The following is a 26,608-nucleotide window of genomic DNA, read 5'->3' on the forward strand; positions in this document are numbered from 1 at the left end:
GGGTGGGGGTGGGTACCAGGTTCTACTTCCTCATTCTGTTTTTATTTAAGCAACTTCAAAAATTGGTTTGCCTTCTCTGAAGACACTGGCAGTTAGGAGAGTTAATAGATCTTTCTAAAGGAAATTCTTATAACTTTAGTGTCCAGACAGAGGGGACTGGTTAAATTTTAAAAAATATGGTAAATCAAGGCTGTTGTTTTGATGATGGTATAAATAGTTTTATCAGCATGCAAAATGTCTTAAATATAATGTTAAGTGGAGGAAAAACAGAGTGTGTAACTGTATGTGCAGTAACCTCAACTACATAAAAATGCATTTGTAAACAGAAGGAAGATGGAAAGTGTACCAAAATGTTCATCAAAGTTTTCTAGGTGGTGGCCTTAAGAGCCAATATTTTCTATTTTTCAGTACATTTCAGTCAGCTGCTGCAGTGCACATGTAGTCTTTTATAAACAAGAAGGGGGAAAAAAATCAAGTCAATTTGCAATTCTTATCTGTAGTGATCTTGGAAAATTATCACCTGCCTCCAGTGAAAGATTTGTGATCTGTTTACTTAGTAGAGAGACGTTCAGCTAATTTAATTTTATCTAATTGCAGTTGTGGAGAATATAAGGAGAGTGTCATGATGTTTCCAAGTCATTGCTTTAATTTAACCAGTGGTGAGTGAGCCCCGTTCAAACAGAGATGCCAGCATCGTTTGCTCATGTTTAGTATAGTCTCTACAAGGAAGGCTGGTGACCCACATTTGAGTGGAATTTTAATTCCTTTAAGCAGAGCCTTTGTACAATGGAGTAATTTCTAACGTTCATTATCTTTACATCTTCATTTTAAATTCGCCTATAAATTTTTCAGCTTAGCATTAAGCTGGATCAGAGTGAATTACGGGACTATTTCTGAACAGGTCAACAAATTCCTTCTTGAGCCGGGCTGACAATATAGCTACCCGAGGACACCTGGGTTCTTGCACTCAGGCTGGGGACCAATCTTCTCCTCAAAGCCTCCATCCTAAGACAGTCTGAGTCTTTTACACCCTGGCCCACCTTACCATGTTCCACTCAGACCCGTCTTTTCACTGATGTGTTGATTTATTCATTCCATAAACATGCCAGGTGTAGTCTAGGGATTGAAGATACAATGGTGAACCAGACAGATACACCTGGGATAGAGCTAATGGTCTTATCACAGAGACAGACAAGTAAATATGTAGTTTTATAATATAGTATGCCAAGAGTTGTAATAGGAGTAAGAACAGGATGCTACGGAAGCTTATAAAATAGGCATCTAATCCAGCCTGGCCAAGAGAAATCAAGGAAGCTTCCCAGCAGAGATGGTATCTGAGCTGAGATTTGTATGAGGGACTGAATTCTACCACATGGTGGTGGGGTTTGGGATAGGGGATTAAAGAGAAAGTCTTCGAGGCAGAGGGGATGGCATCTTCAAAGCCTTAAAAGCAGAAGAGTGACATTTGTGTTTAGAAAGGTTATCCTGGATCCTGTGGATAGAGGGCAGGAAGACCACCAAGGACAATGCTAAGAGATGAGAGTAGCTTGAAGACAATGTCAGTAGAAAGGAAGTAGACAAATTTAGGAGGTATTTGATGGATAAAATTATCAGAGTTTGGTCCTTTATTGGATTCAGAGAAGAGCAAAAGGGTTAAATCCAGAATGACTCGGACAATTTTGTTGTCTGAATGGGGAACACTGGAGGGTGGGTAGGCTTACCTGGGAGTGGGACCAGTTCCATTTGGGGATTTGTGGGTTTGAAGTAAGTGAATGAATCCATTGTGAGATTCTAGACTCAGAAGAGAGACATAGGCTTGAGGTATGAACATGAGGACCATCATGATCCAGGTGACAGTTAAAGCTGGGGGAAGACTGAGAAAAATCCAAGGAGAAATAGGAGGGTAAGAAGCAGTGAGGTCTAGGTTGGTGGGTTCGAGCCCTGTATTGGGCTCTTCACTGGTGGTGCAGATTCTCTCTCTCCTTCTCATAACCCTGCGTGCTCATGCTCTTCTCTCTCCCTCTCTAAATAAATAAATAACATTACCAAAAAAAGAAGCAACGAGGTCTAGAGCAGAGCCCCAAGGAATGCTAGTTTATCTGGGACATGTAGAGGAACCTGAGATGGATGGCCAACAGGGGAGGGTGGGATATCACAAAAGACGGGAGAGAGGGAAGGAACATTTTCAACTGATACAGAACCAAATTTCACTGACTGGAAGATGCTATGGATTGTAAGACATGCCAATATTTTATGGCCCACTAGGACATAATGCTGGCAATTAAATGGTGATATGTCATTGATTATAAGACACAGTCTGATTTCAAACATAAAAAATGCTAGACAACTTAAATATATACTAGAATCCAAGAACTAGAATACGTTGAGGACTAAAATACATCTGTTAGATGTATCAGGAAAAGAGCTATTATTGACTATGGTGCGAGTATCATTAGTGGGGTTTGGGGTCAGAAGCAAGATTAGAGTAGCTTGAGGAATGGAGAGAGATGGCTGTTAGTTCCAGGATGCTTCATAAATTGCAAAGATCTTCCAGAGTTCTGAACCAAGAGAGACACAGCAAGTAAGATAGACGCCAGTCCAAGTATCACTTTTTTTTTCCTGATTAAGCTAATATCAGAGAATATGCTTTGTATCTGTGTCCAAGAAGGCTTCCCAATAGTACACCCCAGAATTAGGCCTACCATGGTGCTGATCAGCACAAGCCTACCCCCATGAGGGTCTGCCTGGCAAATCTCACGGCCTGGAGGCGCAGAGAAGGCAAGCAGATCTTGAAGAGACCAACGGGCTACCAACATGCAGATTCTCCTTCCAAACCCATCACTCAGAGGAGGAGAAGAGAGAGGCCAAGATGGGATGCATCTGGAGTTGCCTTTATGGAAGGAGGAGTGTAGAGACAGTATAAATAACATTATCAAGAAATTGAGCCATAAAAGAAAGGAAAACATAGCCCAGACCAGCTAACTGCATTTCCAGCCATCCAGCTTCCCATTTAGAAAAATTGCCCATCTCATTCCTGTGTCTCAATTCTCTTGCCTCACCGTAGAAAGTCAGATCCTTTCTCATTTTTCTCCATGAGATCTCCATGGTCTTGTCTAAGATAACCTCTGACATATGTTGGGATTATGTTTTTTTAATTATAATTATTTTATTTTATTTTTATTTTATTTTTTTTATTTAAATGCAAGTTAGTTAACATATCATGTAATAATGGTTTCAGGAGCAGAATTTAGTGATTCATCACCTACAAATAACACCCAGTGCTCATCCCAGCAAGTACCTTCCTTAATGCCCATCACCCATCTAGCCCATCCCCCTACCCACCTCCCATCCAGCAACCCTCAGTTTGTTCTCTGTATTTAAGAATTTCTTATGGTTCGCTTCCTTCTCTGTTTTTATATTATTTTTCCTTCACTTCCCCTATGTTTATCTGTTGTTTCTTAAATGCCACATATAAGTGAGATCTTCTATTTGTCTTTCTCTGACTTGTTTCACTTAGCATAATACATTCTAGTTCCATCCATGTTGTTGCAAATGGCAAGATTTTGTTCTTTTTTAAAAATGTTTATTTTTGGGAGAGAGAGTGCGCAAGCATGCATGCATGTGTGTGTGAGTGGGGGAGGGGCAAAGGGAGAGAACAGAGGACCCAAAGCAGGCTCCATGCTGACAGCAGTGAGCCCTGTGCGAGCTCGAACTCACGAACTGTGAGATCATGACCTGAGCCCAAGTCTAGTGCTCAACCAACTGAGCCACCGGGTGCCCCAAGATTTCATTCTTTTTGATCACTGAGTAATATTCCAATGTATATGTATATACCACATCTTCTTTATCCATTCATCAGTCGATGGACATTTGGGCTCTTTCCATACTTTGGCTATTGTTGATAGTGCCGCTATAAACATTGGGGTGCATTTGCCCTTCGAATTAGCATTTTTGTATCCTTTGGATAAATGCCCAGTAGTGCAGTTGCTAAGTCAGAGGGTAGTTCTATTATTTTTTTTTTAATTTTTTTTTAATGTTTATTTATTTTTGAGACAGAGACAGAGTGTGAACAGGGGAGGGGCAGAGAGAGAGGGAGACACAGAATCTGAAACAGGCTCCAGGCTCTGAGCTGTCAGCACAGAGCCTGACGCGGGGCTCGAACTCACAGACCGTGAGATCTTGACCTGAGCCGAAGTCGGACGCTTAACCGACTGAGCCACCCAGGTGCCCCTATTATTAATTTTTTGAGGAGCCTCCATACTTTTTTCCAGACTGGCAGCACCAGTTTGCATTCCCACCAGCAGCGCAAAAGGGTTCCCCTTTCTCCACATCCTCGCCAACATCTGTTGTTGTCCAAGTTGTTAATTTTAGCCATTCTGATGGGTGTAACAGTCTTGGTATTATGTGTTTATCTGTTATACTTCACTGTTACACACTTGTAGGTGTTGTCTCCTCACAGTCCAAGCCCCTTGTAGAGACCATGTCTTTTCCTTGTTATAACACCCCCTTCATCACTGGGACACTGCCTGGTCCATGATAGGTAGGGCTCAGATTGTTGCACTGGATTGGATTGTGTGCAAAGAGACACCATCTGGGGTAAGATGGGGGTAAGGTGTAACCCCATTTTGGGGCACTCCCAATCTAATAGCTGCCTGGGAGAGAGAGTCAGAGACAGTTCACATTGGACCTGGCATATGACATTGGACTGCCACAGTTCCTGTGTGGGTTCCATTGACCAGGTTATATGGCTGATCCACACCAACATCCTGTCTCTGATACAGAGATGGTTTGCTGAAGAGCATAATGATTGCTGTCCTTTGTACTAACTTCATAAGAAGGCAAATGATCCTTCAACATCTCTGAGCTCTCCTGACAACACCTAAAATGAGACCAAACCTTTCTAGAATGAGATGCACCTCTGAGAATGGGGTGACGTGCGTGCTTGTACCTGGAGCCTAGGCCTCCTGAACATCTCCAGGCCCTGCTTTCTTTGTTGGCAAAAGAAATCCAATAGAATTTGTTGGCTCAGCACCCAACCCCACACCACAATCAGATAAGACCTAGCACTTAAAGCTAAGGCTTTATTCCTAGTAGTATATTTTCACAACTTGGACGGGAAAGCAAATTGATGAGGTTTCCACTATGCCTGTTTGTATTTGATGTTCCTTCTCACTTCTCTAAACCGTCGCAGATGAAGCAGAGGTCACAGACTGCCAGCAGCATTTGTTTTTTCAGTAAGAGCAAAAAGAAGGGCATTGTGGCTTCATTACAGATAAAAGAAGGCAGCGTTTACAAGGTACCAAAACTTTACTTATCTAGTCTTCCCCGTGGTCTCTGATGACCCAAGGGAAATAACCATAGATACACGTGGGAGGATTAAGTATTCCAAAATAAGCTGGAAAATCTATACTTCATCATCTTTGGAGTAAGACACATGGGGGATTGGGGTGCCCGTGGCAGCATCCCTGGCTGGTGTCTGGCCTGGTACACGGTGAGTTTTCAGCAGATCCTGGCCCGCTGGCCACACAGTCAGGGCTGGTCTGGGAAGTGGGTGGGTATCACCAAGGTATTTAGCTGAAGTCATTGGAGCTTTTGCCTTGAATGTGCTTCCAGAGCTCCATTGTCATGTGACTGCCCAATCCTTCAGACACGTGGAAGCCCACACTTTTCCCTACAGCAGGTGGAGAAAGCAGGTGTGGATATACCTTCCCCATAGAACTCAACACATTGTACTGCCCCACTGGATGGTGTCGTGGACTCCTGAATTGGCTAGGATGTGGGTTTAGCTACTCCAACAGAAAAACCCAAGGTAACAGAAGCTTAGACAAGACAGAAACTTGTCTTTCTCTCATTCAGCAGTCCAGTATAGAAGGGCTAGCATGTCAACCTCATGGTGTTGGGCACCCTGCTTCCTTCTTGCCTGTTGCTTCATCCTAACTGGGTTGTCACCGTGGCCTCCTGGTCCAAGAGAGCTCACATCCTTGTTCCAGCCACGAGGAAGGGAGGAGAGGGGAAGGGAAGACCCTAGATGTCGCACACATCCTCTCTGCAACACCAGAGGTTTAACCAGAACTTGGACAAATGTCCACACCTAGATGCAGTGCAGCTTTTAATTCTGGTCATGTTTGTGTCCAGCTACCAGTCATGGCTTCCATTACCATAAGAGGACAGAACTGGTTTTGGAGAACACTTAGATTTGTAGGCCATAGCTCCTTAAAGTCAAAGCTGTCTTTGATATATCCTTTTTCCCATCACCTTGCATGGTGCCTGATCAAGGTGGATCCCCTTAATTGTTGACTGGAAAAGAGGGTTGTTTGAAGGACGGAATGCAGAGGACAGCCCACTGGGAGCATTGTGGAGACTCTCCTAGCGTGGAGACCACATGGCAGCTTGGGAAAAGCCTGTGGAGTCACGGGCAATTATTTAACCTCTCCGGAGCTTACTTTCCTCTCTTTAAAATGGGCCTGGTGATCCCTGTGGAATTTGCTTCTTGGGGCCATTAAGAAAACTCTTCTTTTATTGTGTCTGCTATTTACTGAGCACCTACTGTGTTCCAAGCATGGGCTAGGGCTTTGTTCACATTAATTACATGTAAACCACCCAACAACCCTATGAGGTGGGTATTATTATCCACATTTTTTAGCTGGGTAGGTTGAGACTGGGTGGGGTTTAGTAAGGTGCCCAGTGCCATTGGTTTATGTATGTACCCAACAGCTGTTGAGTGCCTGCTGTGTGCCAGAGCCATTGCTGGGGATGTGGTGATTCCAGGTAGGAAGAATGTTTCCAGAGTACAGAGGGTACACATGATAGGGAGCCGCTCTGACCATGGTCAGGGAGGAGGTTGGGGAGTGTTTGGAAGCTTGAGCAGGAGTTATCCAGACTAGGGAGCACCGTGGAGGTCTGAGGTGGTGCTGGCAAGGCCCTGAGGTGAGGAGGGAGCCAGACACGGAGGGACCATAAGAGCTGCCGTGTGGCCGGAAGGCAGAGAGTGAGCAAAAGAGGTGGCAGGAGCCCCCTCAAGCTCCTAGTCGGGCAGTCTGACCTGTCTGGCCCTGAGGCTTGTGTTGAGAGAGGATCATAAAATGCTTGGAAAACACGCTGAGGGCAGCACCAGGGGGCAGGGCTCGGCAATTTCTCCTTGTGTCTTCAAGATGTTTGAGGACCAAACAGGGGACCTAGAGGTCACATGGCTGCCTTATATGATGAATCTAGGACCTCTGAGAACTGCCCTTGTCCCCGTCCTCATCCTTGTCCTCTTGGGCCGTACAGTCCAGTGGTGTGCACACAGTCTGCTCAGAGCTTGCCTGGAAGTATTTGTCCAGCCTGTCTTCCATGTCTCATAAGCAGAATTATTCCTAGGGCGGGAGACGGCAATGCCAGTCACCATCCTGATGAAGTGAGTGACAAGACACCTCTGGTCTCGAAATGGCTTGAGGGCAGAGGACCTCCTGATACTCCAGACAGGAGGAATATAGACAGTAGGGTGAGCTGAGGGGGCTGGCCCTCACCGCACCCCATGTTCTGGCACCTCTCTCAGCACCCTCAGCGTGGCTCCCAACAGCGTCATGAATCCAGGTCTTTAAATATTGATTAAGCAAGTTGGTGTCACCCACTCAGTGTACAGAGTATGCAAGATGCTTAGGTGAGTTTGCAGCTGAATGAGGAGACCAGGCACTTTCCTCAAAGGATTACAAGGTATACTGGCAACACTCACCTGTAGAGTTAGTCTTGCTAAAGGGTCATATGCAGTGCCTCAGGGCCTTTGTATGTGCTGTTTCCCCTCCCTGGACTCATCTCTGTACTACATCTTTATGCTGGTTAACTGTTCTCAGCTCAGACATCACATCTCCTTGAAAGCCTTTCCTCACCCCATGAGTTTGAACTGGACACCCCTCCTACATGCTATGCTGTCCTGTCATGTTAGAATTAGGCACTCAGCCCTGATATGTTATAGTCACTGGGGTCTCTGTCTCTCACTACATCATGTCTATTGTCCCCCTACCATACCTCAGCTTCTAGAACAGTGCCTGCCAAAAGTTGCATGAATGACTGAATGAGTTCTTTCTAATTAGTTTGGGTCTAGAAATGCTTGGTGATTTTATTTTATTTTTTTTTTATTTTTTATTTTTCCAATATATGAAATTTATTGTCAAATTGGTTTCCATACAACACCCAGTGCTCATCCCAGAAGGTGCCCTCCTCAATACCCATCCCCCACCCTCCCCTCCCTCCCACCCCCCATCAACCCTGTTTGTTCTCAGTTTTTAACAGTCTCTTATGCTTTGGCTCTCTCCCACTCTAACCTCTTTTTTTTTTTTTTTCCTTCCCCTCCCCCATGGGTTTCTTTTAAGTTTCTCAGGATCCACGTAAGAGTGAAAACATATGGTATCTGTCTTTCTCTGTATGGCTTATTTCACTTAGCATCACACTCTCCAGTTCCATCCACGTTGCTACAAAAGGCCATTATTTCATTCTTTCTCATTGCCACGTAGTATTCCCTTGTATATATAAACCACAATTTCTTTATCCATTCATCAGTTGATGGACATTTAGGCTCTTTCCATAATTTGGCTATTGTTGAGAGTGCTGCTATAAACATTGGGGTACAAGTGCCCCTATGCATCAGTACTCTTGTATCCCTTGGGTAAGTTCCTAGCAGTGCTATTGCTGGGTCATAGGGTAGGTCTATTTTTAATTTTCTGAGGAACCTGCACCCTGTTTTCCAGAGCGGCTGCACCAATTTGCATTCCCACCAACAGTGCAAGAGGGTTCCCGTTTCTTCACATCCTCTCCAGCATCTACAGACTCCTGATTTGTTCATTTTGGCCACTCTGACTGGCGTGAGGTGATATCTGAGTGTGGTTTTGATTTGTATTTCCCTGATAAGGAGCGACGTTGAACATCTTTTCATGTGCCTGTTGGCCATCCGGATGTCTTCTTTAGAGAAGTGTCTATTCATGTTTTCTGCCCATTTCTTCACTGGGTTATTTGTTTTTTGGGTGTGGAGTTTGGTGAGCTCTTTATAGATTTTGGATACTAGCCCTTTGTCCGATATGTCATTTGCAAATATCTTTTCCCATTCCGTTGGTTGCCTTTTAGTTTTGTTGGTTGTTTCCTTTGCTGTGCAGAAGCTTTTTATCTTCATAAGGTCCCAGTAATTCACTTTTGCTTTTAATTCCCTTGCCTTTGGGGATGTGTCGAGTAAGAGATTGCTACGGCTGAGGTCAGAGAGGTCTTTTCCTGCTTTCTCCTCTAGGGTTTTGATGGTTTCCTGTCTCACATTCAGGTCCTTTATCCATTTTGGGTTTATTTTTGTGAATGGTGTGAGAAAGTGGTCTAGTTTCAACCTTCGGCATGTTGCTGTCCAGTTCTCCCAGCACCATTTGTTAAAGAGACTGTCTTTTTTCCATTGGATGTTCTTTCCTGCTTTGTCAAAGATGAGTTGGCCATACATTTGTGGGTCTAGTTCTGGGGTTTCTATTCTATTCCATTGGTCTATGTGTCTGTTTTTGTGCCAATACCATGCTGTCTTGATGATTACAGCTTTTAGAAATGCTTGGTGATTTTAGAAGCAGACAATCAAGTATACGGCAAAATTATGTTTTGCTACTATAGGTTACCATTATGAGTGGTCCTTCTAAGAGTACACAGTAGGGAAAAGTGAAACAGCTGGAAATTTCAGTGTTGCTCTGACCCCTAGGGCCTGCTAAACTCAGCCTGTGTTTGAATAAACAGGGCCTTGGGGTGCCTGGGTGGTTCAGTCGGTTAAATGTCTCTTGACTTTGGCTCAGGTCATGATCTTGCGGTTCTTAAGTTTGAGCCCCACATTGGGCTCTGTGCTGGCAGTGTGGAGCCTGCTTGTGTTTCTGTCCCACTCTCTCTCTGACCCACCCCACTTTCTCACTATCTCCTCTCAAAATAAAATGAAAGTAATAGTTAAAAAATATTAAAAATAATAATAAACAAACAAACAAACAGGGCCTTTTCTGAAGGGTTTCAAACTCAATTGTCAGTTTCAGAGCCGAATTGCTTTCCTGTGACTGTTTAACATTCGAGTAAGCTTTTGATCCTCCCAAGGACCCAGTTCCAGCACCGCTAGCATTTGCCCTGGTCACCCCTCCCTGTGTGCCCACCTTCCATGCCCCTCCAAACTTCCTCACGTGGCTGTTCCAGCCTCTGCCCATCATTAAGACCAATTATCTACAGGGTCTTGGTTTTCTCCTGGGCTCCTCGCAGAGACCTGCCCTCCCTCTCCCTGTGCCTCCTCAGTCCTGTGTCCCACCTCCCACCTGTGTTTTATGAATGTTCTTCTGTCCCGCGTCTGTACCCTATGGGGCTGTTTGTGTCCACTGCAAAAGTGGAGGTACAGTGAAGACAGCTGCACTGAAGGGGTGGGAGGGGGAGGAGGATTAATTATCACAGGGATGTTTGCTTGGAGTTTTTAATTAGACTGTCCTGCCTTACTTCCCCTCTTCATGCCTTTTTCTTTTCCCTAGCTCGGAACTTCCACTTAGAATGTATTTTAGAAATTTGGAACACTTAGGTTTTAACATTCTGCACCCAGGTCCTCAGTGGAATAAGTAAACCAATAAGCTGATTGTCTCAAGTAGTTTGATTGCCAAGTGCACTGGGGTAACTTTTGTTCTTCAGTGAATGATCATTTCACGCTAGGGAACAAGGGATGAATGTGAGTGTAGGGCTTGTCCAGCCTTCCTGATTCCTAACCCTGACCTGGGAAGTCATTATTCCCAGAGCTGTGTGTCGCTTACAAGCAGCCTGCCAAATGCTCTGTATCCTTCCTTTTGACAGTTTCCCCCAGTGACATGTGTCATAAATACATTTCTCATTTGCCAGAATAGGTTTGGGTTTGTTTTGAATCTGACGGGTCCTCCGACACCACATTCTTAAATCTCACTAACAGATCATTTATACCAAAAATGCTGCCTTGACAGGAAGAAAGATTGTATGATTTTCAATGTGGGTTGAAAATCAAATCCAAGTTCTAACAACACTGAGACTTCCTGGACCCTACAGATTAATCGTGATTATCTTACCGTGAAATACTTTGGGTAGTAGGAACTACTCTCTACTTATTGTTTCTGTCAAACCTTTGATTGGAAAAGTTTTCACAGTAGGCATGTTGTCATTTCTAAAGATGCTTATAAATTTCATGGTGTGTTTCAACCATAAGATGGTTGTCCTTTGTTTTAGGCAATAAGTGTGCCCCTGAAGAGTCATTTATAAACGGAATTTTTACAGATAAGTTCATATGTTGAATACACATGAGCAGCTATTATTTTACTTTCTGGGTTCTTTTATAATTGGAAAAACTACTCCAAACTTGTTTGAGAAGTGTAATGCTCACACATTAGATTTTGTTTAAATGAAGGACAATTGGGGCACCTGGGTGGCTCAGTCGGTTGAGCGTCCGACTTGGGCTCAGGTCATGATCTCACGGTTCATGAGTTTGGGCCCCACGTTGGGCTCTGTGCTGACAGCTCAGAGCCTGGAGCCTGCTTCGGATTCTGTGTCTCCCTCTCTCTCTGCCCCTCCCCTGCTCATGCTCTGTCTGTCTCTCTCTCTTTCTCTCTCTCTCAAAATAATAAATAAACATTTAAAAAATTAAGAAAAAATAAATGAAGGACAAATGACCCTTACATAAGGTGAGGGTTAGGGGTGCTGACACTCTGTACAGTTGAAAATCCACGTATAATAGGGGCATCTGGGTGGCTTAGTTGCTTAAGAGTCCGACTTCAGCTCAGGTCATGATCTCGCAGTTTGTGGGTTCGAGCCCTACATTGGCTCTATGCTGACAGCTCAGAGCCTGGAGCTTGCTTCAGATTCTGTGTCTTCCTCTCTCTCTGCCCCTCCCCTGCTCTCACTCTGGCTCTCTCTCAAAAATAAATAAACATTAAAAAATTAAAAAAAAAAAACGAAAATCCATGTACAACTTTTAACTCCCACCAAACTTAACTACTAATAGCCTACTGTTGACCAGAAGCCTTACTGATAAAATAGTCAATTAACATGTAATACATATAGGATGGATTTTCTATCTTATATGTATAATATACTGTGTTATTACAATAAAGTAAACCAGAGAAAAGAAAATGTTATCAAGAAAATCATAAGGAAGAGAAAATACATTTTTGGTGGCATACTGTATTTATTGGACAAAATCCACATGTAAGTGGTCCTGTGCAGTTCAAACCCATGTTCTTCAAGGGTCAGCTATAATCTTAATGAGAATCAGATGGTATTACCAATGATCTTGTACTCTCAATTGTTCTGGCTTAGTTATACCACATCTCATCCCAATAGGAGATACAAGATTTGTAAATTCTACATTTTCGCACTGATACACAAAACACTCAGGAAAATCTGCTCCTGTGAGAGCCACTCCTTGCTCTTTCTTGTCTCATTCTTTCAGGGAGGGATGTGGGGTGCTGCCAGCTCAGAGTTGGGGGTGATTTGTGATGTTTTGCTGAAATATTAAGTAACTTACTAAGTAATTTCTCACAGGCTTCTCAGCCCAGAGCTCCACAATTCTGTGTGTTCTCGTTACCTATTTCTGCATAAACTTCCCCCAAATTTAGTGGTGTAAGGAATTTGTTACTGTTTCTCACCATTCTGTGGGTTGTTTAGCCCAGCTGGTTGGTTCTGACTTGGGCTTTCTGCATGTGGCCCGCACACCAGTGTTGGCTGGGGCTGCGGGCATCCGAAGGCTTGATTGGTCTGATGGGCCAGCCGGGATGGCTTATTTAAGTGACTGACAGAGGCTGGCTGTCAGCAGAGAGCTCAGCTGGGCTGTCCACCAGAGCACTGATATGTGACCTCTTGCATGGCTTATTCTTCTCAAAACGTGGTGGTTGGGTTCCAAGAATGGGCATCCTAAGAGTAAGTGTTCCAGGACACCCAGGCTGAAGCTGCAAGGCTTCTTATGATCTTGCCTTAAAGTCCCAGTCACTTCTGTCACACTCAAGACAAGGGACTAAGACAAGTTGAGAATCAAGGGGAAGGAAATTAGGGCTTGCCTCTTGATGTAAGTTGCAGCCTACAGATGGGGTCCATTTTTTGACTGTCTACCATACTGCGTGTTGGAAGAGCTCTCTCTAGAAGAATAAGATTACATAAAAATGAAAGGCATGGGAGGCATTGCAGCACAGTGAGGGGGGGGCAGTTGTAGAATGTTTGCTATGCATGAACTAATGGCCAGCCTTGTTGGTTAGAACTCAGTACCAGGAAGCACACACTGAATGAGCCCATCTCCACGGAAGCTGGTAGCATCCCACAGAGAGAAGCATTCCCATGCAGTGGCCCCCACCCCAAAGTAACCCCCTCATAGTACAGATGATTGAAAAACACCTGGGAAGGGAATTGAACTAGCACAGTTTTAAAAGCACTTTTATCTAAAAATTTTTATCTACATCCTCATGCATGTGTCTTGTTGATACTGAGTCTGTAAAATGATTTTCATAAATCAGAAGTATACATTGCCACACAAACACATAGGAAACTGTGAAGTAATGTGTCTAGTGCACTTGATTTCCAGCTGATGCTGTGGAGGTGCTTGGAGAAGGCTGTGCCCCTGGAGTACCTTATATATAAGAATGGATACTTTGGCATTTGAGAAAAGATCGAGTTCTGTCCAGATGCTTGGGAGTCTAATTGCCTCCTTGGCCTGAATGAGGAAAACACTTGCCTGTTAATCATATGGAATCATGGGTACCCAGGTTCCTGCAGAGAAGTGTGGCTGGTCTGGATACATAGGCCAACAACCCTTGAGGGTTGTGAGAGTTACTCTCTACCCTCGTAGCCTTGTTGATTGCCCCCAGAATAGTCCTCTCCAGCTCCCTGAAGATTCAAATTTGTGTTTATCTGTGCTGAAAATTTAGAGGCAAGATAAACAACATTTCAAGCCATTTATAACCAGAGGCTGTGCTGACAAGGGATTGGGCTTTCCATTAGACATATGTCAAAATGTTGGACTTTGGGAAAGATAGGGAGAATATCCCTAGATGTGAAAAGCAGGTGATTAAAAGAGATTGATACAAGTTTGATCCAGAAGATGGTTATGTGGAATTAGTACTCTGTTGACTTACTAAATATCCTCTTGTGGAATGCCAGGCATGGAGGGTCCTGGAGATGCCAAGTGTATGGGGCCCATGTTTTTATACTAGCAGGAGGGCCTTTGGCAAGGGTGAGGAACATGGAAGGAGGTGGGGGAGAGAGGGTGAGGAATGAGACACCATGCAAACATAAGCCTTAGGGCAGTGGACGGAGTATGGGAGAGAGTGAACTCCACCCTCGCCTGCCTTTTTCCACGCGGATCATCCTAAACAGAGGAGACCTCTCTTGATCTTCAGCTCCTGATGGAGAGTCCACACCTTCTCCATACTAGTCACCTCTCAGTCAGTCGCATGAATGGAGATCCATAATTCAGCCTCCTTCCTTACTTCTCTTTTGCCTGCACATATTGACAGAACTCCTGTTAGGTGCCAGACACTGTGTGACGTGGAGGGAACTCTCCTATTGGGAGTTACACAGAAAACAAGGAAACAAATGATGTAGTTATAGATTATGATTGGCGTTTTGGGGAAATGGGGGTGTGATAAAGAATAATAGGATGAGCACTGGGTGTTGTATGGAAACCAATTTGATGATAAATTTCATATATTGAAAAAAATTTTTTTTAAATGCAAATCTCTCAAAAAGAAAAAAAAGAATAATAGGGAGTTCCCCGTTTGGATAGGCTGTTCAGGAGGTAACTAATAGTCAATGACCCTAAAGTCATTGGTTAAACTTTGACATGTCTTATACGGTATTTTAAAGTTCCTTAAGTTACGTGTTGTTAAGGTTCAAAATAAAACCTGTGTTTTTTTTTCCTTTTCTGAGCCTAAGTTGTAGAATGCCAAATGGACAACAATTTGGGGAGACAAAGGGAAGCCAACCTGGATGGCCAGACGCCTTCTGGCTGACACTTTCTTCACCACCACTTTCTCTCCCTAGGGAAAGGAGACGTGTTTGGAGATGTGTTCTGGAAGGAAGCCACCCTTGCCCAGTCCTGTGCCAATGTTAGGGCCTTGACCTACTGTGACCTGCATGTGATCAAACGGGATGCCCTGCAGAAAGTGCTAGAATTCTACACAGCCTTTTCCCACTCCTTCTCCCGGAACCTCATTCTCACCTACAACTTGAGGAAGAGGGTAAGCTGGCAGTTTTGGTTTCTTTTCTATCAAGAACAGTCTCTGTGCACTTAAGATAACCACATGGGCGGGAAAAGTCCTTTCGCGGTTTATTTAAGTGGAGCAGTGGTTCTGTGCATGGCTTGCTCTTCAGAGCTTTTGCTATGAAATAAGGGAAACAGGAATGTTGCTAGATTGAAAAGATGGATTAACTTTGCTGCAGAAGAGGTTGGTTCATGTGTCCGTGGGCTTTTCCCCAGCAATATCTAGACCTTCTGGCATTTTGAAAAGATGAGCAAAAAATGAGGTCATTAAGCATAAGAGACTCTTAAAAACTGAGAACAAACTGAGGGTTGATGGAGGGTGGGAGGGTGGGGAGGGTGGGTGATGGGTATTGAGGAGGGCACCTTTTGGGATGAGCACTGGGTGTTGTATGGAAACCAATTTGACCATAAATTTCATATATTGAAAAAAAAATAAAATTAAATTAAAAAAAAAGATGAGGTCATTAGTCAGAAAAGTGACTGACTGGGGCTACTTAATTCAAATAAACTGAACTCTCCTTGGTGACTAGGACTCACTAAATGGTGTGAGGCCATTCGCCAGCTGATAATAATAATTTTTAAAAGCTATGAAGATGATTCAGTTGGGCCCAGAAAATCAGAAAGGTATGGAATCTGATTGCCTAGAGAGTATCTTGTATACACCTGCTGATTTAAGGGTTTGAGAAATGAGCCATTTTAAGACCCAGAGAAGATTTCTGGTCTGAAATGGTTTCTTTCAACCCTCAGATCATCAGGTTCCATCTGCCTCTGTGAGGACTAAACTATTCGTCTTGTACTCTTTAGGTTTTTCATGTCCGACTTTCTTGCACTTCATCTGTCTCTTTTAGTTAACAAGGTAGCTCTGACCCATAGAAACCGCCTATAGGGATTATCATAGGAATCTTTCAACAAATGACCTCATAACCTTTCCTCCAAAACTGTTCCTCTTCTTAAGGTCCTTGCCTCTGTTGACATTGTATCACCCTGGGGTTCCAAGTTAGAAATGCTGGCATCATGGTTGATGCTTCTTCCCAGTCTCCCATGTCTCAGGTTACTCCTCAAATCCTTTGAGTTCCACCTAAGCTCTCAAACCTGGGTCCACACTCTACTTCCATCCTTGGGGCTCTCCCTGAGCTCTTGGGACACAGCACCCGGATGCAGACCTTTCCTGTTTCTGGCACCATGCAACAGGCTCCCGCTTGTATCTGTCCTCGACATGGCACTTCCTCCTTTGGCCGATCGTATGACCTTAAAAACAAATGGGATCATGTCCCTTCCTTTGTAAAGACTTTTTGCCCTCAACCTAACTTTAGGATAATGTCTGTATGCTTCACCATGGCTTGTGTGGCTTTTCACATCTGGCCCTGACTTAACTCCCAAGCCAAAACCTCAGCCACTCTTGCCATGCCCACTGCTACCACCCTGAACACTCCCACCATGAGGACTCTGCACAGCTCTGCAAGCACCACACCCTTCAGAGCCCTGGGCGTCCTCAGCGAGGCATTCTTTTTTCTCCTTCTCTGTGTGACAAGTGCCTACTAACCCTTAAGACTACTGAAATGTTTACTCATTCACTCATCAAACCCAGTACACACCAGCTGAATGAGACTAGACATATAAAGCTGAATAACACTCAGTTCCTCGTTTCCAGGAACCTAAAGTCTAACAGAGAAGATCAACACAGGAAGGATAAATGTAGTACCGGAGGCTAAGTACAAGAAGTATGATTTATATAAGCTATCGTGGGAGCAGTTTGAGCCAAGGCACAGAGAAAGGAATCAGCCTTTTGTCTTTCAAGTTACTTGTACAAGTTCCAAAGGCCTATTACCTGGTTACCCCTAATATATGCTTGTGAGTCCCTGCTCAGAGGCCCAAGAGGGCAAGGCCTGGGTACCTGGGTAGCCCCAGTGCCTAACCCAGTACAGAGGATTAATAAACATTTGGCTTGCCAAGGACAAAGAGATGGAATCTCTCTAGGCCTCAGTTTCCACATCATACAATGTAAGGTTGTGGATTGTTTTTATGGTTCTGTGATTTGAAAGCTGGCCATTTGAATTCTCATCGGGAATGGGCAGTGGTGTTGAAGTGTGCATTAACAGTTCTTATTTGTTTATTTGGGAACGTGGAATGCTTGCTAGTGGTACTTTTAGCCACGTGGATTCTTCTAAAGTCTATTTTTTAAATTTTTTCCTTCTTTTTATGAGAGGAAGTTGATTATAATCAGCTTTCGGTGCCGCTGATAATATAGGTTGAAAAAAACACAGTTTGGGTTATTTGGAGTAGTAATCATTTTGGAATAATTGTGAATCAAATAAATCTGTCTTATAAAAAAAAAAAACAAGAATAGCAGTGCCTCCATGGTCAGACTATCTTCATAAGTACAGAATGCTTGACTACTCTTGTGGAAGGGAAGACTCAAGGGTAGCATTTCAGAAAGGCTGTCATGGAGGAAGATTAGGTGGGGTCTGTATGGACACAAGGTGTAGAGGAAGCATCCAAGCTGTAGAAGATATGAGAAAGATCAGGTGGTCCTTAAGGTATTTAGACATTCCCTTGATACCCCTCAGAGATATTGCAGAGGGCCCTGAGGCATCCAATGGAGAGTCACATTAGTTGACCTTCAAATGTCTTTCCAATCGCAAATGCCTCTGAGTCTGGCACAATTTTAGTGAGGTTCTTTACAAGAAGAGTAGCCATTCTTTTTCTTGGAAAAAAGAGGCTGTCATGTTTTGGTGTTGCCATTGTAATCTCTCATTGTGTCCTTCTGAGAATTAATTCATAGTTACATAGGGCATAGAAGACAAGAACATTACATGCATGAATTATTCTTGTAGCTATTTTTTTTCTGGCAAAGTGAAGTGTATTCTTGTGGCTGTTTCTATCTTGGCAAAATTGAGTGTTATTTGCAAAGATTCCTGAGAACATAGTGCCTTTGACATCTGTTTGGGGAGTTGTTTGGTTCTGTCGACGTCCTCTAGTGCACAGCAAAAACTCTGAGCTGGGAGGTGCGTCAATGGCCATCCAGTATCCCCTCCATTTTCCTACCACCCTCGTTTCACAAATATGACCTTTTATAGAAAGGTCACAGAGCTGTGTCAGTAATGAAAGAATTGGAGCCAGAAATGACTTATCGCCCAGGCCTCTTGCTGATAGGCCTCTTACTGATTCTCACAGTTTCGTGGCCTCTCCTGGCCTCTGCATTCTAAGCCTCGTCCCCTTTTCCCTGAATCCATGTGTGTGGGCACCGCCCAGCTCTCTGCACTGCTGTTGGGACCCAACTCAGGAAGGGACATGTCACCTTCCTCTATTTCCTCCAAAGACGCCTGAGGTCATAGGCAAGGATGAAAGGCACGACCCTGAAGCCAATCCTGCATTTTGACCTTTGGATTTCCTTGCCTATGGGCACTGAGCCAGATGAGACCTGGGTCTGTGTCCTACCTCTGCCACTTAGTGCTTCTGCAAGTCATAAGTGCTTCCTCAACTGTAAAATGAGGATGATGAGAAGTTCTACCTCATAGGATAATTGTGAGGATTAAATAAGATAATACCGGCAAAGCTCACACACAGGATCTCACACAGTACAGGCTCAGTTACATTGTGGGTTATTATTTTGTTTTACCCACTTGACACCCTACTTCACTCTACTCTTTATTATCTTGTGCCTTTTGGAAAATAAAAAGAAGGAAGCTTGGGGTGCCTGGGTGGCTCAGTTGGTTAAGCGTCCAACTCTTGATCTTGGCTCAGGTCATGATCTCGTGGTTCATAGGATCGAGCCCCATATCAGGCTCTGTGCTGACAGTTCAGAGCCTGCTTAGGATTCTGTCTCTCTCTCTCTCTGCCCCTCCCCTACTTGTACTCTCTCTCTCTCTCAAAATAAATAAACTTAAAAAAAAAGAAGGCAGCTCTTCTGCCTTTGCTTATATAGGGTACTCACTCTGCAGAATGTTCTGTGGGGCAGGTGTTATTCCAGGGTTCTCTGTACCTCCTGCAGCTGCTCTGGAATGCTGACATGGTGCTTGGCTCCTGCCAGTAGAGAGGTCAGCATTCCCTCACTATTTTCGCCAGTTTCATTCATGGAGGGAAAAATTAGGCCATTCTGACATCTTAAGTCAGCCAGGGAGTCAGGATTTTTCTAAGAGGAAAGCACAGCATCCTTGTTTCCTCTAAGGGAGGTTGCATGTGGTTGTCCATGAAAAGAAGGGGAGGAAGAGCCTTCCTCCTCCCAGACCCTTGGCACTCTGGGGTGAAGGCTCTCCGGGAATTTTCCTCAAGGCCCTGAGTGGTCTTTTTTCTGCAATCAGAGCTTTGCACAATACTAATAGTAACATTATTACCCACTCCTGATATTGTGCAAGCTGCAAGTTACGTCCCAAAGTTGGTATGTGTTTCATGTCTGTTTATTAAATCCTCAGAATAACGCCATGACATTATAGTATCAGTCCCGTTTCTCCAGGGAATAAACTAGGGCCCTGTGGCCCTGTGGAGAAGAGAATCACTTCTCCAAGGTCACCCAGCCAGTAGGTGGCAGGTTCCAAACTCTGCACGTGCTCCTGCTGCTAAGCAGCATCGCATGGTCCTGTGCAGCTTCTCCCATGCTGGCATTCTTTGGCTTCTGCTTTCTCCCAGTTCACTGACCTTTCAGGGGTGGAACAGAGTGTCTCCAAAGTATCTTCACTATCGCCCAGCACACTCAGAAATCTGTACAGTAAATCCCAGTCTGGGGACACAAGATGTTCCCCCCAACAGAGTGACAGCCACACCACAGCCGGGGTGTGTGGGAGGCATAGCACACCTCCCTTTGGTTAAACAGCAGGCTACGCAGGCCATGATATTAGTAACTTACGAAACAGAGCACCCACTTTGGGGCTAGGGACCTAGGTTTGAATCCTGGTTTTGGCTACTGACCAGCTGTGTGCTCTTGTGAAAGTTCCTAAACTATTCTAGGCTCATCTGTAAAAAGAGTCTAATAAAAGTCTCTCCTAATTAGGTTTATTGAGAAGATCACATGCATTACAACCAAACAGTGACATAGTACCTGTAGGAACTGCTCAATACCTATTTATACCTTCTCCTTCCTGCAGCCCATTTTTTCTCTCTGTCTTCGGTCTCAGAAGTTCTGAGTTCATGCTTTGCTCCCCTTTGTTTATAACCAGACCCTTTGTCTAATTAGTGTCTCACTTGGGCTCTACTGTCCTTTCAACCTGGGATGAGGGTTCCTTTCCCAGGTGCTAGCTAGGAGATTGGGTCTTCCTGCTCATCATTAGGACAGTAGAGAAAATGTCTCACAATTAAATGATGTATTGTAGACAAGCAATTAGGTAATTAACAGCATTCTGTGCACGGGATAATTGGCATGTAGGTAATTGGTAGGGTGGTTCTCATTCTCTGTGTGTGGGGCTTTATTTTTAAAGCCAATGTTGTTGTGGTTTTGAGTATGTTTTGTGTAGCGTTTGCCTATGATAATTTGTTCCAAGATAGATTTTTCTTAGCTTGATAAGGTCCCAACCTAGTGAGTTTGGAAGGAGCTGAGACTGTAGTTACTGGTGGCTTCAAAACAGGGGCCTACTAATAATGCCTGTTTTCTAAAACTGAGGTTGCCATAGTGAACTATCTTGAATACTATATGTACTTTTCAACACCCCCTCCCACACACACAACACCTCATAACCAAAGGGCATTTTATTCTGGAGCGGAGAAGGTGAAAGCATTGGAGGCTTGGAAAAAGAGCTCTGCTCAGAACTGGCGTTGGAAAGCCTCTGTTTTCCTTCTGCACAAATTCTTGTAGAAGGTGATAAGATGGAAAGATCAAAAGGCCAGGTGCTTGGAAATATATCCCCTTTCCCACTGAATCATCACAGCCTAAGTTTTAAAAATGATCTCTACATAGCCCATATATATATATTTTTTGTCATTCTTCCATAGTGAGGGCTTCTGTGGAATAAAAATCATCCATTAGACTGTCAAGCTATAAAGATAATAAAATCAGGGTTTTGGAATCAGGGTTGGGGAAGGGATAGGTCATGTGAGTGGTAAGACCACAATTCTTTCAGGAAAACAACATAAAAATCAAAGCCAAGTCCCTTTTCCCTCAAGAGGATCAGGGGATGATGTTAGGGACCTATGTAGACTTCCATGGATCCTTAGGCATTCTCCCTAGTGCTCCCAAAACACATAGCAGACCCCCATCATGATCCCTGGGGTGTGGGAGAAAATGAAAATGCTCCATGCTTTGTTATGAATCAGCTTGAAATGCAGCTGGTTTGGGTATATGTGGCCATTTCCAAGGAAGCAATAAAGTTCTGGAGTGAATGTGATCTTTGAAGCTAGATCACTGTATCTGGGCTCAGCCACTTGCTAGCTGGGGGTGAGGGTGCAGGAGGAGATTGAACAACTACAGCTATTCCTGTTTTGTGGATTCATACTATCTACCCCAAAAGGTAGCTTTGGGAAAGATAATCGTGGGCCACCCACAGTGCCTTACACATAGCAAGTGCACAGTCAAGTTACTTTCCTTCCATTATCCATGGGAATGAGGGTAGCAGAGTGAAGAAGGAGAGCAGGAGTCCTAATAGTGTGGCTCATAGAATAAGCATATGGAGGCAATAGAGAGTGATGGTTACAGATGTGGACTCTAGAGTCAGAGTTCTTGGGTTCAAGTCTTGGCTCTCCTTAGTGACCTTGGGCCAGTAACCCAACCTCCCTGGGCCTCAATTCATTCATTTATAAAACAGGAATAATAGTAGTACCTTAGAAGGGTACTTTGTCATAGCAAGATCTCAGTGTATGTGTTGCTCTCACTATTGTTATTGTTGAGCTTAGCTTTTCTGGAAATGAAGAGATGCCATCAAGTGCTAAAAGTTTTAAAAGGGGAGTAGGGGCTGAAATTTAACACCTAGAAATCTCCCAGACAGATGATTTCAAGATCTGTGCCTAGACCTCTCAGGTAGTACCAAAGGAACAAGTGATTCATCAGTGAGGTTTGGTAAAGAATGGCTCCTTTGGACTCATCACAGATCCTGACTTCCTCCTGTGACAGAATGGATAGAGGGAATGGTAGAGTCTAATGTGGAGAAGGTGCTGGGGGAGGGAAGTCGTAACTTATCTTAAGCCTTATCAATCCTGATGCACTATTACATAGTGTGTTTACCACAAGTTAAAAAAAAAAAAAAAAAGATCTGTCCAAGTTCAGAGAACCATAAGGCCAATGCAGTCCTTTGGAGAGTAATGTACCTGCCTAATATTTTCTTAGAAACGTGTGATTGACTTGTAATAAATAGGGGAGTACTAACGAGTCCCAGATTGTGGGTTCAGTCCCCAGGTGAGCAAGCTGGCTTCCTGAGGTCTCAGATGCTTGGTCTAGCATTTTGCACATTTATTTGCCCCCTGAACAGTTTTTGAATTCCACCTGCAAATTTCTACTATCTACTATAATATACCTATTAACATCTGTCAGAGCTGGTATTTTACAGAACATCTCTTGGAAACAGGGACTAGATTGTCTTTAATGTCTCTTCTGTTTTACATGGTCGGTGACTTGTAGAATAGACAGGACTTGTCTGGGAAACATCAAGAAGCCAAAGAGAACTCCAGCACAGTGGGAATCCTGGTCCCTCGGTCCTCAGTGAAATCCCAAGCAGAGATTGTGGGCAGACTCTACCAGCTTTCTGAACATCCCCCTGAACTCAGCTTTCCCCCCTCACCTCTCAGGGGCCCAGTGGCTCATCCATTTCCAGTGTGCAGTCAGCCTTGGTGGCAAAGAGCAGTTTGTCCTTGGTTTGGCAGTGCACGTGCTAATAAAAGGCTGCCGACAGATGTTTTCTCCCTGGCTTCAGTAGTCCCTTATTGGCCCAGTCAAACTTCATGTTCTGACCCCATCTGCCATGTTTCTGTGCTTCCTTGTTCCCATTTAAGTCCTCCTTCCACTCTTAAAAATTTGCGCTTTGGCTTTGAACGTGTTCTTATACATCTTGCCAGTGAGTCATGGAGGTTTTTTTCTAGCCTGTGCTTTTAGTAAGTGGAGAGTTAGGATTTCAACCCAGGTGACCTGTCATAATAATAACTACCTTCTAAGATGTTAGATTAATGGAAGCAAATGTTAGTTCAGCCCCTCCCCCCCAAGGGGGCTTTGAACACCTGCATCAGGAGCTCACACACAAAATCTAATCCAGTCCAGATGTCCATGTGGATGGTTTCTGGTATAATGTGTGTCACAGACCCACCCAATTTTGGTGCTTCTCATTGCAAACTTTGCTGGTTGCAATTTACTTGTTACTAGTATCACTTACTGGTTTGTCCTTCCTATATTTAATTTAGGCTTCTAGAGTGAAATTCTAAATCCACAATGGGGCCCTGACTCCATATAGCTTCTCTTTAATCTCTCTAGGGTAGGTGAGACCCCCCCCCCCCCGTCTTTTGATCCAGTAAGTATCAGTCACCTTCTCTTTGTAGGTCTTATCATGCTTCCAATTAACTGTTCACTGTAGGTCTTCCTTTGCAGTCTAGAAGCTCTGTAAGGGCTAGACCTTGTCTGCCTGATTTACCTCTCTCTCCTGATTAGCTCTCTTAGAGCTTGGTACAAAGCAAGAATTCAATAATTAAATGAATGAATGAACGAATGAGTGGACCAAACAACTATCCATCCAACCAACAAATGATCATAAAAGTACACCAGCCGATATTGGGCATGTGCCCACTTCTTGTTATATTGTTTTTTTTTTTTAATGTTTATTTCTTTTTGAGAGAGAGACAGACAAACAGAGAATGAGCAGGGGAGGGGCAGAGAGAGAGGGAAACACAGAATGTGAAGCAGCTCTAGGCTCCTAGCTGTCAGCACAGAGCCGGCGCAGGGCTTGAACGCATGAACTGTGAGATCATGGCTTGAGCTTAAGTCAGATGCTTAACCAGCTGAGCCACCCAGGCGCCCCAGTATAAGTTTTTAAAGCCTTGACTATGAGATAGTTTAGAGATCTCTCCTTCTGTCTGTCTCTGAAACTTTGCCCATATATCCCATCTCATCCCTCTCCCATTTTCTCTTTCCCAGGCCCTGAGTATCGAGGTATCTCAGCTTCTACAGGTACCACTGATGCCAGCATAAGATAATAATAATCACCCCCATTTATTGAGTGTCTCCCAGGCCACCTATGCACTAATGCATTTGTAGGCATTATCTCATTAAGATGCTGAGGAAACTGAGGCTCAATTAGGTTAAATAATTTTCCATGGATCCAGTAAGCTAAATGGAGCTGGAATTTGAGCCCAAGTCTGGCAATCACCAAGACCATATTCTTGCTTTTGTGCCCCTCCTGAAAATGGAGACCCCAGCTCACTAATCTGGGGTTAGCACTCCCCAGAGGAAGCAGAGCCTTGTGAAGCAAGTTTAAGTCCATCATGAGAAGCCAGAGGAATGACCTTCAGCTCTGGGTGCCAGCTTGACTGGAGCTGTGGACCTGGGCAGGCCCCTGAAGATCAGGCCAAGGCCAAACTCATCCAGGGCTGCAGAGAGGCCTTAACAGCAGAATGGGTATAGGGTAGCAATGAGTCTAAGGCCCTTTCTAGCCCAGAAGTAGTTAGCAAGGGCTGTGAGGAGGAGATTTTGAGATGGGTATTGATCAGGGGTGGGGGTGGGGGGGTAGAATTTACCTGACTGGGAGAGAAATATTGTCCTTTGCGGGTACCCCTGTGCCTCATTGTGGACAGGGCACAGATGGTCAGTTAAATGGCTGATACTTAATCAGGAAGGTGTCTGTGGAGAACAGTGAATCTGAGTTACTAATCGGTAATAATCTGAGAAGAGAGGGCCTCCTGAGGGAATCCACTGGCCAGTTTCCCCACTCCCCAGGTTTTTTTCTTGCTCATTCCCCACCTGGTTTTGAGGACTCCTGAAGGGAATTGTTCCAGACTCACAGGGTACGGCAGCTTCAGCATCAGGGTTTGACTTTTCTGGAGGTGCCTAGAGACCCCAGGGAAAAGTGGACCAACACAAGGGACATGATGCTTTCAGGGGCCCGAGTGAGCTTGACATCTCTTCCATGCACTTCCCACCACACCTGCTGATGTTATAGGAGCCTGGCAGCCCCTCAGACCTCTGACTTTTCAGGCTTTAAAATCCACCTGACTGTCCCCGGGCGGCCTGTAGTAGCAAAAGCCAGCAGATTTTCCACGACAGGTTTAATTTTTAAAAAGCCCCTTGCTACAGGCAGCATGTGGAAGATGGTGCCTTATCCCTCAGAGATCAATTTGCAGACAGCTCCTGCATTCTGCTGCATTTCCCAGCGCACTTGTTGCAAATGCTTAAACCAGACATGAAAACAGCCTCTGGTTCACAGGGTATGAATTTCTAAAAGAGGATACTTGTTCATATTATGGCGCCTAAAATCCTGCCCTGCTTAGGCTGGAGCACATCACACATTTGGCACTTCCTGGAGGTGTGGCGTGAGAGTGTGTCCTAACCCTGTCGGACCTCTGTAATCATCTGGATGAACAGAGAAGTGAAGCTCGGTCCCAATGACTAGAAGCAGGGTGAGGACTTCCCCAGGCATGGGACAAATCCAATGGCAGGTGGCAGGGGGTGGAAGAATAACATGGAAAAGGAACAGAACACCTGTGAGCATAAGAAATGGCATCGGATACTAAAAATCCTCAGTGGTGGATGTTCACTGGACTTGTGACCATTTTGCAATGTATACAAATATCGAATCATTGTATCATACACCTAAAACTAAGAGAATGCTGTGTGTCGATTATATTTCAATTAGCCTGACAAAGCATGTACATTACTGAGGATTCTGCAGCCAGCAGCATGCCGTGCAGTAAAGCGGCCAACTTTCCTTCCCTAAAGTCCCTCACTCAAGCACAGGGAGGAATCCTGCCATGGGAATTTGATTTCACTTGATTTCATAACAGACAATAAATGATTATATAAGGCTCAGGTGGCGGGAAGGGTGCTGCCTTTCTCCGATCTCTTCCCTGTTTGGTTTACGCTTAGCTCCAGGGAGGACGCTGGAAATCTGTTCCAGGTGAAACTACTTTCTCTTGTCCTAGGACAGCAAGGAGCTGGGGAAAGAACGGGGCTCAGGGAAAGAAAGGGGACTGAGAAGTCAAGGTGTAAAGGATGCCTGTGACTGGAGAATTTCAGGAGGATGAGTAGATTTTGCCAATAGTATTCATCCAAGAGAGGAACCTGGCACCTGCTCGGCGTTGCTGAACTTTGCCTGGGGAGGCGCATGCCTTTGCTAACCCTGGACTGAGTTGGGCTGGAAGAAAATCCCAGGGAAGAGCTTGTCTGCCAAATCCAGCTTTCCCAATCCTTCCGCCCTGGGGCCAGATGAATGTAGCTGCAGAGCGGCTTTGTTTCTCTATTAGGCCGCATGTTGAGGCAGC

At 44.4% G+C, this 26,608-nt stretch overlaps 1 protein-coding gene across 1 annotated transcript in view; it reads left to right on the top strand.

Annotated features, from left to right (window-relative positions):
- Positions 1-26,608, top strand: part of KCNH1 (potassium voltage-gated channel subfamily H member 1) — a 378,677-nt gene that overhangs the window by 278,281 nt on the left and 73,788 nt on the right. Inside the window, exon 10 of the mRNA XM_042975709.1 lies at positions 15,010-15,206. Coding sequence (XP_042831643.1) covers positions 15,010-15,206 — 197 coding nt within the window. The remainder of the gene's footprint in view (positions 1-15,009; positions 15,207-26,608) is intronic.

This window comes from Panthera tigris, chromosome F3 (genome assembly GCF_018350195.1).
Source record: "Panthera tigris isolate Pti1 chromosome F3, P.tigris_Pti1_mat1.1, whole genome shotgun sequence".
NCBI lineage: Eukaryota > Metazoa > Chordata > Mammalia > Carnivora > Felidae > Panthera > Panthera tigris.